The sequence below is a fragment of the Scyliorhinus canicula genome, chromosome 9 (assembly GCF_902713615.1).
Source record: "Scyliorhinus canicula chromosome 9, sScyCan1.1, whole genome shotgun sequence".
NCBI lineage: Eukaryota > Metazoa > Chordata > Chondrichthyes > Carcharhiniformes > Scyliorhinidae > Scyliorhinus > Scyliorhinus canicula.
In genome coordinates, this window is record NC_052154.1 from 86,818,931 (window position 1) to 86,832,095 (window position 13,165).

The 13,165-nt window shown below is 45.4% G+C and overlaps 1 protein-coding gene across 1 annotated transcript in view; it reads left to right on the plus strand.

Moving 5' to 3' along the window:
• cog4 (component of oligomeric golgi complex 4) overlaps nucleotides 1-6,839 on the plus strand; it is an 83,968-nt gene extending 77,129 nt beyond the window's left edge. Inside the window, exons 18-19 of the mRNA XM_038807108.1 lie at nucleotides 1,333-1,461; nucleotides 5,864-6,839. Of these exons, the coding sequence (XP_038663036.1) occupies nucleotides 1,333-1,461; nucleotides 5,864-5,998 (264 nt within the window). The 3' untranslated portion in view covers nucleotides 5,999-6,839. The remainder of the gene's footprint in view (nucleotides 1-1,332; nucleotides 1,462-5,863) is intronic.
• Nucleotides 6,840-13,165: the final 6,326 nt, after the last annotated feature.

Here is a 13,165-nt window from a genome sequence, read left to right on the forward strand (position 1 = left end):
GACCTCCACAGCTTTCTTTTGTAACTGTTCAAAAAACATTTTTACCTCTCTCTTTAAACTCTGCCCACCCTCTCAAACAAAGATTCTCCCCTGTGGTAGCCAGACGTGAATCCCTTGTTATCCTGGCTAATTGTCTACTCCTGTTGTATAGTAAATAACAGAGCTATACCATTCAAATGCAACTAATCTTCCATTGACTGACTCCATAATGGGCTGATGGCTGGTCAAACGAGGTTGTCCCTAATGACAATGGATCTTAAAACAAAATTCAATTAAGGGGCAATTTAGCATGGCCAATCCATCTACGCTGCACATCTTTGGGTTGTGGGGTGAGACCCATGGAGACACGGGGAGAATGTAAACTCTACACAGACAGTGACCCAAGCCCGGATCAAACCCAGGTCCTTAGTGCCGCAAGGCAGCAGTGCTAGCCCCTGTGCTGCCCGGCAATGGATCTTGAGTGGATCAGCCTGTTTGGTTAAGTCTGAATGGGACAAGGTAACTCAGGCTGTGGGAGTTCCTAATGTTCCTAATATCTCCCTATCATGACACTTGTCTCAGCAACCCTGGGCTAGCAGAGGAGAAACAGTCCAGGGTTCCTGCTCCGATCACTACCATGGATCACAGAGGATGTGCAGTACAGACAAAGAAAAGAGGAAAACTGCAAAAGGTGAAAGAAATATGCCTCCGAAACCGCAAGGCATGGAAAGATGCTGAATACATTGACACGTTTTAGCTGAAGCTTCTTTTTCTCTGTTCCCTCTAATCTCTAGCTGAGGCACAATGAGGATAGGAAATAACTCTGCAGCTGTCCACTAACAAAGGGAATAATAGGGCAGCACGACGGCGCAGTGGTTAGCACAGCTGCCTCCCGGCGCCGAGGACCCGGGTTCGATCCTGGCCCCAGGTCACTGTGTGGAGTTGGCACGTTCTCCCCGTGTCTGCGTAAGTCTCACCCCCACAACCCAAACATGTGCAAGGTAGATGGATTGGCCACGCTAAATTTCCCCTTAATTGGAAAAAAAGAATTGGGTACTCTAAATTTATTAGAAAAGGGAATAACCTCTTCAGCACAGACTGAGACTTATTTACATAGTTTGACATCATGGCAGGCAATACATTTGCCCACAAGGCCATTTGATTAAAATAGGAAGGAGGGGGCTCGAGAAACACTTCATTTACAAAACTGATTTGAATGAGACTTTCTTTGTGCATTTATTTAAATTTTCTCACCTAGACAGTGGAAATCTCCCATCTTTCTTAATATTCACTTGTCTCTTAAAAACCTAACTTTGCACAATCTCCTCCTGAACTCCTTTGGTTACTTTTCAGCTTGGTGGGTTGCAGTTTGACAAGGAGCTCCGATCGCTTATTGCGTACCTGACATCGGTGATCACGTGGACCATTCGCGACAAGTTCGCTCGCCTGTCCCAGATGGCAACCATACTGAATCTGGAAAGGGTGAGTACCCAGTGCAAGGTGCAGTAAAGAGAATGGGAAGAGGCTGGTGGGAGCATAAAGAAGAAAGACTTGTATGTATAACTCCTTTCACAATCTCGGGAAGTCCTAAAATGCTTTACAGCCAATGAAACACTTATGAAGTGTATGCATTGTTGTGATGTAGGAAAGCAGCATGGAGTTGTTGGACCGAGTGACTTGTTCCTGAACTGTAAATTAATGTAGCTCCTATAACAGGAAGTGACAGAATATTCGTCAGTCATAACAAATAGAGCTCATGGAGCTGGCATGATTGAGAGAGATCTGAATGATGTGTTTTGAAGCAACATATAGTGCTATGTACAGCAATCTCAGCCTGGATAGCGAATGGATGGGGGGCTGGGAGTAAATGTGCAGAGGGAAGTGGGTCAAGACAGAGCAAAGTCAGCTGAAAAGGTGGCCCTGGCAATGTGGAGATTCTGAGTGAACAGGGACATTCAGAGTGTAAAGGCAAGGTGGCTGAATGAGAAACTTCTGATCGTGCAGTAGAGGAACAACTTTTGGGGTGGTACTCAAGAAATGGAGAATGCACACAGGCTGGAGAATACATGTTAGAGAAGGGTGAGATCATAGAATTTACAGTGCAGTAGGGGGCCATTCAGCCCATTGAGTCTGCATTGGCTCTTGGAAAGAGCACTCTACTTAAGCCCACACCTCCACTCTATCCCCGTAAACCAGCAACCCCATCTAACCTAAGGGCAATTTAGCATGGCCAATCCACTTAACCTGCACATCTTTGTGCTGTGGAAGGAATCCCACGCAGACGGGGAGAACGTGCAAACTCCGCACAGACAAAATCACTGTTTATCAATGTATTACTTGTCAATATACTCTGTTGATTATTCTTTTTATCTACTATGTACGTACTGTGTACGTTCCTTTGGGTGCAGAATTCGGTACATGGGACAATAAATATATCAAATCAAATCAGTGACCCAAGCCGGGAATCTAACCAGGAACCCTGGAGCTATGAAGCAACTGTGCTAACCAATGTGCTACCGATCCGCATGTAAGAATGAAATTGAACAGCGAGGCTGACCAGAAGGTTGTCTAGAGATGCACCTCCCATTTCGAATCAGATTAGTTTTGGTAATATTGGTAATATTTTGGAGAGATGAGGGTGGAGCACACAAGAGTTGTAGAAGTTAAAGAAAAACCTTTGAAGCAGATTGATTATGAAGCTGAATTTGGGATTGAACACTGACCAGGGTTCCAGATATCAGGGCTGAGTCTGTAGCAGGGAAGAAGACTGAGTCAGTATCCATAGGAACTGATGAACATTCCAAAAGCTGGAGGAAGTTTTGGATCCTAGAGTCAATGGAACAATCAGAATATTGATGGAGTAGGGGGTGAGGGAAAGCTAGGTTGTTAGTGTACAAGTGAAAGATGATCCTATGTTTTTAATAACCTCACCAATGATGAGGAATGGATGAAACCATTTGAGAGAATGTAATAAAAACTACTCAGCAGATCTGGTAACATCAGTAGAGCAAGAACATCAGTGTTAACATTTCAGTTGATGAACCATTGTCAAAACTTTTTTTATAATTTAAAGTGCACAATTCTCTTTTTTTTCTCCCCCCCCCAGTTAAGGGACAGTTTAGCGTGGCAAATCCATCTATCCTGCACATCTTTAGGTTGTGGGGGTGAGACCCACACAGACACGGGAGAATGTGCAAACTCCACACAGACAGTGACCGAACAGGGACAGGGCCGGGATCGAACCTGGGTCCTTGGCGCTGTGAGGCAGCAGTGCTAACCGCTGTGCCACGTGCCGCCCAACCCATTGTCATAATTGACAGAACTTGAAAATAGGTTTGATGGCAGGGGCTGATTTGGGGGGGGGGGGGGGTGGGGGGGGGGGGGTGGAGCACTATAAGCCCACTGACTCTCACAGCTAGTTTGACTGCACTTCCTCACACCCGTGTTGTTGTCAGAACTCCATTCCATCCTTCCAGTTCATCTGACCCACTGCATTTGTTCTGACAATGTGATCTTCAGTAACAGCACTTTATAATATGTCTTCCTTTTTCCTCAACTCAGGAATTAATCCACAACCATGGTTGACAGGGTCCATGATTGAGTCCAATCCATTTCCACAATTATTCCCTTACCCCTGCCCCTTGCCTGCAGAATCACAATAGGCTTCTCTTGTCCACACCTTTGTCACCTTGAATGTGATGCCAACACCAAACACGTTTTCCACTCCCCTCCCAGCATTCCAAATAGGCCGTTCCCTCCACAACCACCCTGGTCCACTCCTCATTCTCCTCCAATACTGCATCCCTTCCAACAGAACCTTTCTATGGCAACTGTGGGGGTGCAACATCTGCCCTTTTATCTCCCCCTTTCTCATTGTCCAAAGCCCTACATACTCCTTCCAATTGAAACTTACTTGTACTTCTTTCAATTTTGTAACTGTACTTGCTACTTGCAATGTTATCTCCTCTCCATTGGGGAGACTGAACATAGATTCAGAACAAGATTGAATGACCGTTATGTAGAACATCCCCATATAGTCTGCAAATGTGATCCCAGGCTTCCAGTTGCCTGTCACTTTAATTCTTTGCTCCACTTCCACTCTGACCTTTCTGACAGTTCTGTTAATGGTCAAGAATAAAGCTCGAGAAACAGTACCCGATCTTTTAACTACTAGACACTTCATAGCTTTTTGGCGTGAGCAACGAGTTCAACAATTTCAGATGATAGCCTCTGCCCCTGTTTCTTGCTTGGACAATGCTATGGATAATTCTGCTTTTCACATTTACACCTCCTTTAGACCAATCTTTTGTTTCTTTACTTCTACCGTTACCATCTCATTTTGCCTTGCACAATCATCCCTTTGTCATTTAATCTCTCCTCCTTTCACCCTATTACAGACCTGTTCTTTTCTTTACCTCTTTCCCACTTAGCAAGTCATGTGTTACATTTCTTAAGTATTCCCAGCTCTGATGGAGGGTTCCCCACCTGAGACATTAACTCGATTCCTGTCTTCACAGATGTGCCTGAGCTGCAGGGTATTTCCAGTATTTTGAGAGATTGAGGACGATTGAGTGGTTGAGTGTTGGAGGGAGCCGAGTGACTGGAGAAGATGAGGGGGTCATGAGCCATAGTCACATCCCATAGGATGCCGATGGTGACCTTTATTGATGTTGTGGATGAGCAGGCTGATTGAGAGATTCAAACAAATTGAGGACAAGATAGTTACAAGACAAGGGGCAGCAGGGTAGCATGGTGGTTAGCATAAATGCTTCACAGCTCCAGGGTCCCAGGTTCGATTCCCGGCTGGGTCACTGTCTGTGTGGAGTCTGCACGTCCTCCCCGTGTGCGTGGGTTTCCTCCGGGTGCTCCGGTTTCCTCCCACAGTCCAAAGATGTGCGGGTTAGGTGGATTGGCCATGCTAAATTGCCCGTAGTGTCCTAATTTTAAAAAAGTAAGGTTAAGGGGGGGGTTTTTGGGCTACGGGTATAGAGTGGATACGTGGGTTTGAGTAGGGTGATCATGGCTCGGCACAACATTGAGGGCCGAAGGGCCTGTTCTGTGCTGTACTGTTCTATGTTCTATGTAACAATAGTGTGATTCAGAGTCAATCTAAAACATTGCACTGGCTCCAGCAACACGTTTGCTTAGAAACTGAAGTTCCCAAGAGCATGGCCACATCAAGTCCCCTCCATCCAGGGAATATTGTTATTCTAATGATCCCCTCATATCAACAGTTGTTGACTTCCCCATTCAAGTATCAACTTGCTCTTTGGGGAGTCTGTAGGGAAAATTTCTACTCTGTTTAACCTTGCATGAAACTTGTGAATTTTATTGTTGCTCGTTCTAAAGTAAATACCTGTACCATTTCATTATTTGAATGAGCTGTGCCATGTCTCTTGTCAGGTTTCTTTCTCCAATGAAAACATGTTTATTTGTTTGTTCCTTTCTGAACCTAGCCTCTATAACCCTTGTTCATGCCACTCTTCCCTGAACACCTTCTCCTGTGTCTATTCGATGACCAAAACTGCTCATCATATTCCAGAAATTGGCCGTTATTGGTGGGCACAGTGTCAGCATCACTTGCTTTGCTTTTCAATCCAAAGCCCCCTCGATATCCTATATTGATAATTGCCTCACAGTGACCAGTTGTTTCCAGCTTTGATCAATTACTACTTCCAGATTCCCTCCCAGTTCAGTCTTTGCCTCTGGAGACCTTTTCTATTAGTGGACGCACATTTCCAGTTTCTTGTTTCCACGTGCCACTCTAGCAAGTCAATATTCATCTTTTTATCTCTGGGTGTATACCTCCACTGTAATGTATTTCAATGGCTATTTAACGTGGCATTTTGCAGCATACATCTCATGTTACTTTCTGTTTCTGCAGGTCACTGAGATTTTAGATTACTGGGGACAGAACTCTGGGCCACTGACCTGGCGTCTCACGCCTGCTGAGGTGCGTCAGGTGCTTGCACTGCGAAATGACTTTCGTAGCGAGGACATCAAGAGGCTTCGCTTGTAGCATCCGAGCGTGATCATTCTTCAGAGAATCATTTGTTGTCATTCCTCTTGGGCAGCGAGATGGTAACTTTTGAATCTTCAGGCAATGAGGCCTTGACTAGCATTTGAAAAAAAACTTCATTGACATGGTTTGGAGTGCAATAGGATTGACTTTCCTGCTTTTCTGCTGGTGTCTGATAGGATCGATGTGCATTAGTTGACAGATTGTCTGGACAGGTTCAGAAACAAATATATCCACACCCTGCTCCTGGAATAAAGGGTATTACTTCACTACATTTGAACTGTGCTGTATAATTTTGAGAGCGAGAGAGATTGTTTTTAAGATGTAGTTTCCCAAATGCGATCTATTACACTGTCCACTGTGTCATTGAGCCATTCAGACCAGGAAGAATCCTACATTCTACAGGTGATGTGCGATTTCCTGATTTTGGCTGAATTGGCAGGACTCTGTATCTCTGAAAAGTGAAGCGGTGACCAGCATTCGATTACTGGATTCTATTTCCTGAATTCTTTTTGAAAACCTGGGCACTGGTATGTCACCTCAAGGCGGGTTGAGTCGTGGCTGTCGAAATCCCTGCCTTTGAAGAACTAACACTGATTGACACTCTGATGCAGTACTGAGAGAATGCCGCACTGTCAAGAGTAGTCTTTCGGGTGAAGCCCCATCTACCTGCTCAGGTGGATGTAAAAGATCCCGTGGCACCATTTTGAAGAAGAGTAGGTGTTCCGGCCAACATCCTAAAAATAAATGATATGTGTGATCTTGCAATGTTCATATTGGCTGTCATGTTTGCTGCATTACAATAATGACCACACTTCAAATAGTGCTTCATTGGCTGCAAAGCACTTTGCGTTGTTTGGTGGTTGTGAAAAGCACTCTAGAATTGGAAGTCTTCTTTTCTTTTTCACAGAGGAATGACCTTCCAGGTGAGGTATGACAGGCTGCAGCTGCCAACGTTAGGCCTGGAGTATTGCCAGTAGAACATTTGAAAGACAAAAAGACTTGCATTTATACTGTTTCATTCAACATACCCCAAAGCACTTTCCAGCCAATGAAGTACTTATGAAATGCAGTCACTGTATCGTTGGAAATTTGTTGAAATATTCCTGTGATTCCTTTTCTTTCCTTAATGGCTATGGAATTTGGCAGACCTGCTGGAGACTGAGACTAAGCCGGAGAATGAGATGGGGATAATGCTATCCAGCAGTAATGAAAGTCATCTGTCTCCCCTTGTGCCTGCTGGTTTACACACTCAAATATTCCTGCTTTCTCTCTCTCCTGGCACAATTTGATCAAGAATCTGCTGCTGGTTCGTTCTTGTAGCAACAAGTCTTTTGGAACAACAAAGAATCACATGGATTTCTGTTGTGCCTTTTGTGACCTCAAGTTGTCTCAAATCTTTAAGCTATTAAAATACCACCAACGTGCAGTCTCTTGCAATGTGGGGAAGATGGCAGCTACTTTTTTTAAAATAATTTTTATTGAAAGAGTTTTTCCATACAAACATTTACCCCTACTAATTTTTTAAATTATTTACAACACAATCCCTCTAGGCAAATGTCCCTCCCTCGCCCGCCCTCTCGCGCGCACCAGTCCTCCCCCCCCCCCCCCCCCCCCCAGGCAACCTTAACAAACAAGGCAGCCTACAGTTTCAGACATGAGCAGCGTTACAGTCGTGCATGTCCCCCCACAACCCTTGCTGCCCCCCCCCCCTCCCCTCCCCCCCTCCCTCCCCCCCCCTCCCCTCCCCCCCCCCTCCCTCCCCCCCCCCCCCTCTCCCGGGTTGCTGCTGCCACGACCCCGAACGTCTATCTCTGATCTAAAAAGTCAAGGAAAGGTTGCCACCGCCTGGAGAATCCCTGTACCGACCCTCTCAGGGCAAATTTGATCCTTTCTAGCTGAATATAGCTAGCCATATCGTTAATCCAAGTTTCAACGCTTGGAGGCCTCGCGTCCTTCCATTGAATTAATATCCTTCGTCGAGCCACTAGGGACGCAAAGGCCAGTATTCCGGCCTCCCTAGCCTCCTGTACCCCCGGTTCTACCCCGACCCCAAAGATCGCAAGCCCCCATCCTGGTTTGACCCTGGACCCCACCACCTTCGACACCGTCCTTGCCACCCCCTTCCAGAACCCTTCCAGCACCGGACATGCCCAGAACATATGCACATGGTTCGCTGGGCTTCCCCGACATCTGACACACCTGTCCTCACCCCCAAAGAACCGGCTCATCCTTGTCCCCGTCATGTGAGCTCTATGCAGCACCTTAAATTGAATGAGGCTCAGCCTCGCACACGAGGAGGAAGAATTGACCTTCTCCAGTGCATCCGCCCACGTCCCGTCTTCTATCTGCTCTCCCAGCTCCCCTTCCCACTTGGCTTTCAGCTCCTCCCCTGATGCTTCTTCCGCCTCCTGCATTATCTTGTAGATGTCTGATATCTTCCCCCCTCCGACCCAGACCCCCGAGAGCACCCTATCACTCGCCCCCTTACTGGGGAGCAGGGGAAACCCCTCCACCTGCCGCCTAGCAAATGCCTTCACTTGTAAATATCTGAACATGTTTCCCGGGGGGAGCTCAAACTTCTCCTCCAGCCCTCCCAGGCTCGCAAACCTCCCCTCTATAAACAGGTCCTTCAGCTGCCGTATGCCCACCCTGTACCAGCTCTGAAATCCCCCGTCGATGTTCCCCGGGATGAATCTATGGTTCCCTCTTATTGGCGCCGCCAACAGACCTCCCATTTCCCCCCTATGTCGCCTCCACTGCCCCCATATCTTGAGGGTGGCCGCCACCACCGGGCTCGTGGTGTACCTCGTGGGGGGGAGCGGCCATGGTGCAGTTACTAGGGCCCCCAGGCTTGTGTTGCCACAGGACGCCCTCTCCATTCGTTTCCAAGCTGCCCCCTCCCCTTCCATCATCCACTTGCGCACCATTGACACATTTGCCGCCCAGTAGTACCCCGAAAGATTGGGTAGTGCCAGCCCTCCACTGTCCCTACTCCGCTCCAAAAAGACCCTCCTCACCCTTGGGGTGCCATGCGCCCACACGTAGCTCATGATGCTACTCGTCATCTTTTTGAAGAAGGCCCTAGGGAGGAAGATGGGCAAGCACTGAAATAAAAACAAGAACCTTGGGAGGACCGTCATTTTGATTGACTGCACCCTCCCCGCCAGCGACAACGGTACCATGTCCCACCTCTTAAATTCCTCCTCCATCTGTTCCACCAGCCTGGAAAAGTTCAACTTGTGGAGGGTCCCCCAGTTCCTTGCCACCTGCACCCCTAAGTACCTAAAGCTCTTTCCTGCTCGCTTGAAGGGGAGTCTCCCAATACCCTCTCCCTGGTCCCCCGGGTGTATCACAAAAACCTCGCTTTTGCCCAAATTTAGTTTGTACCCCGAAAAGTCCCCAAACTCTGCTAATAGTTCCATTATCTCCGGCATTCCCCCTTCTGGGTCTGCCACGTACAGCAGTAGATCATCCGCATACAGCGATACTCGATGTTCCTCCCCTCCCCTAGTCAGTCCTCTCCACCCCCCTGAACCCCTCAGTGCCATCGCCAACGGTTCAATCGCCAGTGCGAGATGGCAGCTACTTTGCACACAGTAAAACAAACAGCAATGAAAGAGATTACTACATAATGGAGGGGTATATACTGGCAAGGACGCAGGAAGAATGTTGTTTTACATTTCACCTAAAGATAGCATTCCTCACAGTTCTGCCATCCCTGTTCTCTACTGCACTGTAATGTCAGCCTTGATTTTTGTACTCTAGTCTCTAGAGTGTGTCTTGAACACACCACCTTCTGTCATCGAGGCGAGCGTTCTATCCACTGAGTCATGATTGACATATAACCTCTTTTTATTTATTCTTTCATGGGAGCTGGATGTCGCTGACAAAGCCAACATTTGTAGCCCATCTCCAATTGCTAGCCTATTTCAGAGGCAAGATGTGATCTGGAGTCACATGTAGACCAGATCAGGCAGCGAAGGCAGATTTCTTTCCTACTGGGGACATGAGTGAACCAGATGGGTTTTTAGAATAATCGGCAATAGTTCCATGGTCCATTACTGTGATTAGCTTAATTTATTAATTGAATTTAAATTCCACCAGCTGATGGGATTTGAACCCTGCGCCCCCAGAACATCAGTGTGGGCCTCTGGATTACTGCTCCAGTGATATTACTGCCACTTGTTATACCAATCACTGCAGTGTGACATTGAGTCAGTTGTAATTAACTGCATGTCGGAGACATCACAGATGAAATCCAACACAGATTCGTCAACTGACATTACTTAATTTAACATTGTCTGGATCATATGTTATGCATTGAGCAGTGCCTCAAGTATTTGTATATATACTACATGACAGTTTAAATTATTGCAGGCACAAATGTAAAGCAACTTGGCATTAACTAGAAGAAGAACAGACAATGCTGGATACACAGCTGGTCAGGAAGTATCTCTGGAGTGAAGAACAGAGTTAATATTTCAGGTCAATGAGCTTTTATCAGGTTGTCATTGACCTGAACTGTTGTATCAAAATTCACTGTCAAAGGATTTTTTGAGGTGAATTGCAGACTGTGCAATAACTTAAAGTGAGGCTGATGGGCAGTTGAATAAAGAAACTGATCAGTTGTTGTCAGAGATGCTGTTGCTTTTAGTTAGCTTATCGAGAATAGCATTTTGCTGTCTGGCACCATACATGTAGTTCCTATACTTTTACAGTAGATACAAAGGAAGTTGTGAAGTCATTTGAATCAAAGTCCTCTTTCAATGATGAGTGTTATTTATTGCGAGCCAACCTCTCTGACACTGAAACCTAAGTGTGGAGTCTCAGTTTTTTTGCCTTGTCTCGTTCTAATCTTTTATTTCTCACTACTTGACTCAACACTAAATTCGCCCACTCTGATTTGCACTTCTTTCTCAGTCTTTGTGGTGTTATTTTGCCTATCCTTCAATGTGGTTAAGGAGATATGCCAGTGCTTCCCAATACAGCCCATTTTAACACTTGAAATAATAATGCTAACATTCCAACTAACAAGTTTTCTTTCCCTACTTTTCCTCACTTCATTCCCTTTCTTCATTCCCTTTCTTCATTCCTCTCCTTCCTCCTTTTCTGCTGAGCTTTATATTGAATTATATTCATGTGTGTCATTTACTTCTAGCAATGCCTTGATTCCTTTAAAGAGGTTAAGAAACATTAAGGACTTCTGCCCATTTATAATTTGTGCATTGTGACCCAGCAGAGTTAGGGACGCAAGTATTTTTGGGTTTGGAACTTGTTCCGTTTATGGAGCTGTTGGAATGACCAGTTCAAATTCAGGGGTAGGGAATTGACTGCAAGAGCCCACCGTAATTCAGGCCGCACCCAGTGATACCAACACAGCAAAAACAAAGTATTATTTAGGGCAGCACGGTGGTTAGCATAAATGCTTCACAGCTCCAGGGTCCCAGGTTCGATTCCCGGCTGGGTCACTGTCTGTGCGGAGTCTGCACGTCCTCCCCGTGTGTGCGTGGGTTTCCTCCGGGTGATCCGGTTTCCTCCCACAGTCCAAAGATGTGCGGGTTAGGTGGATTGGCCATGCTAAATTGCCCGTAGTGTCCTAAAAATAAGGTTAAGGGGGGGTTGTTTGGGTTACGGGTATAGGGGGGATACGTGGGTTTGAGTAGGGTGATCATTGCTCGGCACAACATCGAGGGCCGAAGGGCCTGTTCTATGTTCTATGTTCTAAAGGTTTAGTTTCCTCCAGGTGTCCAGTTCATGATCTGTAGCTTTTAATTTAAATTTACATCCCTTCTTTGCCCTCTCCGCTTCTACCTCAGGCACTTAGCAACACAGGGCACCGGAGACTTACATATCTTTATTGATACCTTTGCCAAACTGGTAGGTGAAGGCCAGGAATTCAGGACTATTCAGGCTCCAATTTTCCTCCTCCTCCTCTTGGGGAGTGTTTCTACTCAGAGCTTCAACTGAGTGCTATGAATCATGGAAGTGAACTGCACCTCAGCCCATCCCTCAGACTGAGTTTACAGGTCGATGTGTGAATTTTAAAAAGTCCAATGGGGAGAGGGAGAGAATGAGATAAATATTTCTACAGCTGTGTAGCAATTGGTGCCCTGGGGAAACCAAAAATTTGACTTTTTTTAAGCCTTTTAATGATTTGTTCCTCCTCGTTTCTACATTACAACAGTGTACGCAATAATAATTTCTCTCACTCAAGTTAGGATTGTGAGCCCCAGTTTGGGCACCCATGAGATGCACAGTTGCCTGCCCTTTTCACTTGACTCCAGATGCTCTGTGGCTCTCCTCTTGCTATCTTGCACAAAATATCATGGAGGTTAATCCGATAAGGACGATGCAATTCTATCTCCTGACAAGCACTGTTCATTGACGTTTTACAGCAATTTCTGGGTCATTAATTCTCTTATCTTTTCCCCAGACATGTTGAAAATTTCCAATGCTTTCTATTTTTATTTCAGATTTCCAGCATCTGATGGATTTTGTAGTTATTTAACTGGGTTTAACCCAAACCAAATCAATGTACAGGATTGCAGTACGGCTTATAGTGTATTGTGTCATTAACAACTTCCAATATCGTTATTTCTCTGAATATTAAACACACAACCTCTTTGTGCTCTGTAATTAATGTTTAGTTGAGTGATTTACCTTTCTCTGGGATGATGCCTTCAGCAAATCATTTAGTCATTGTTCTCCTGACCTAGTTTAACACATTTTGTACATATCCAATCTCTCTTTAGTGTCACTGTGATTTACATTGGATTCAGTGACATGATTAACTGCAATACAAGTTTTTGCTCCTGTTCAATTGAACTCTTGACATGCATTATTAATCTGTCAACACTGATTCTTAGCAATAACTGTTTATAATTATTGTTAACAGTTATTGCTAAGAATCAGTGTTGACAAATGTCAAGAGTTCAATTGAACAGGAGCAAAACATGTATTGCAGTTGTTAATCATGTCGCTGAAACTGAAACTATTTCAGAAGTTCTTTATGAATTGCATAAGCTTGCTGTTCTCTCAAGATAGCTTCCCAACACTAACCTTGAAACAGTTGGTCTTGAAAACTTTGAAAGAGAGCTCAGGTAAAACCTGGATTATGTAAATTTTTACCATAGGACTTAGTTATGGGAGCAAAACCAAATGAGG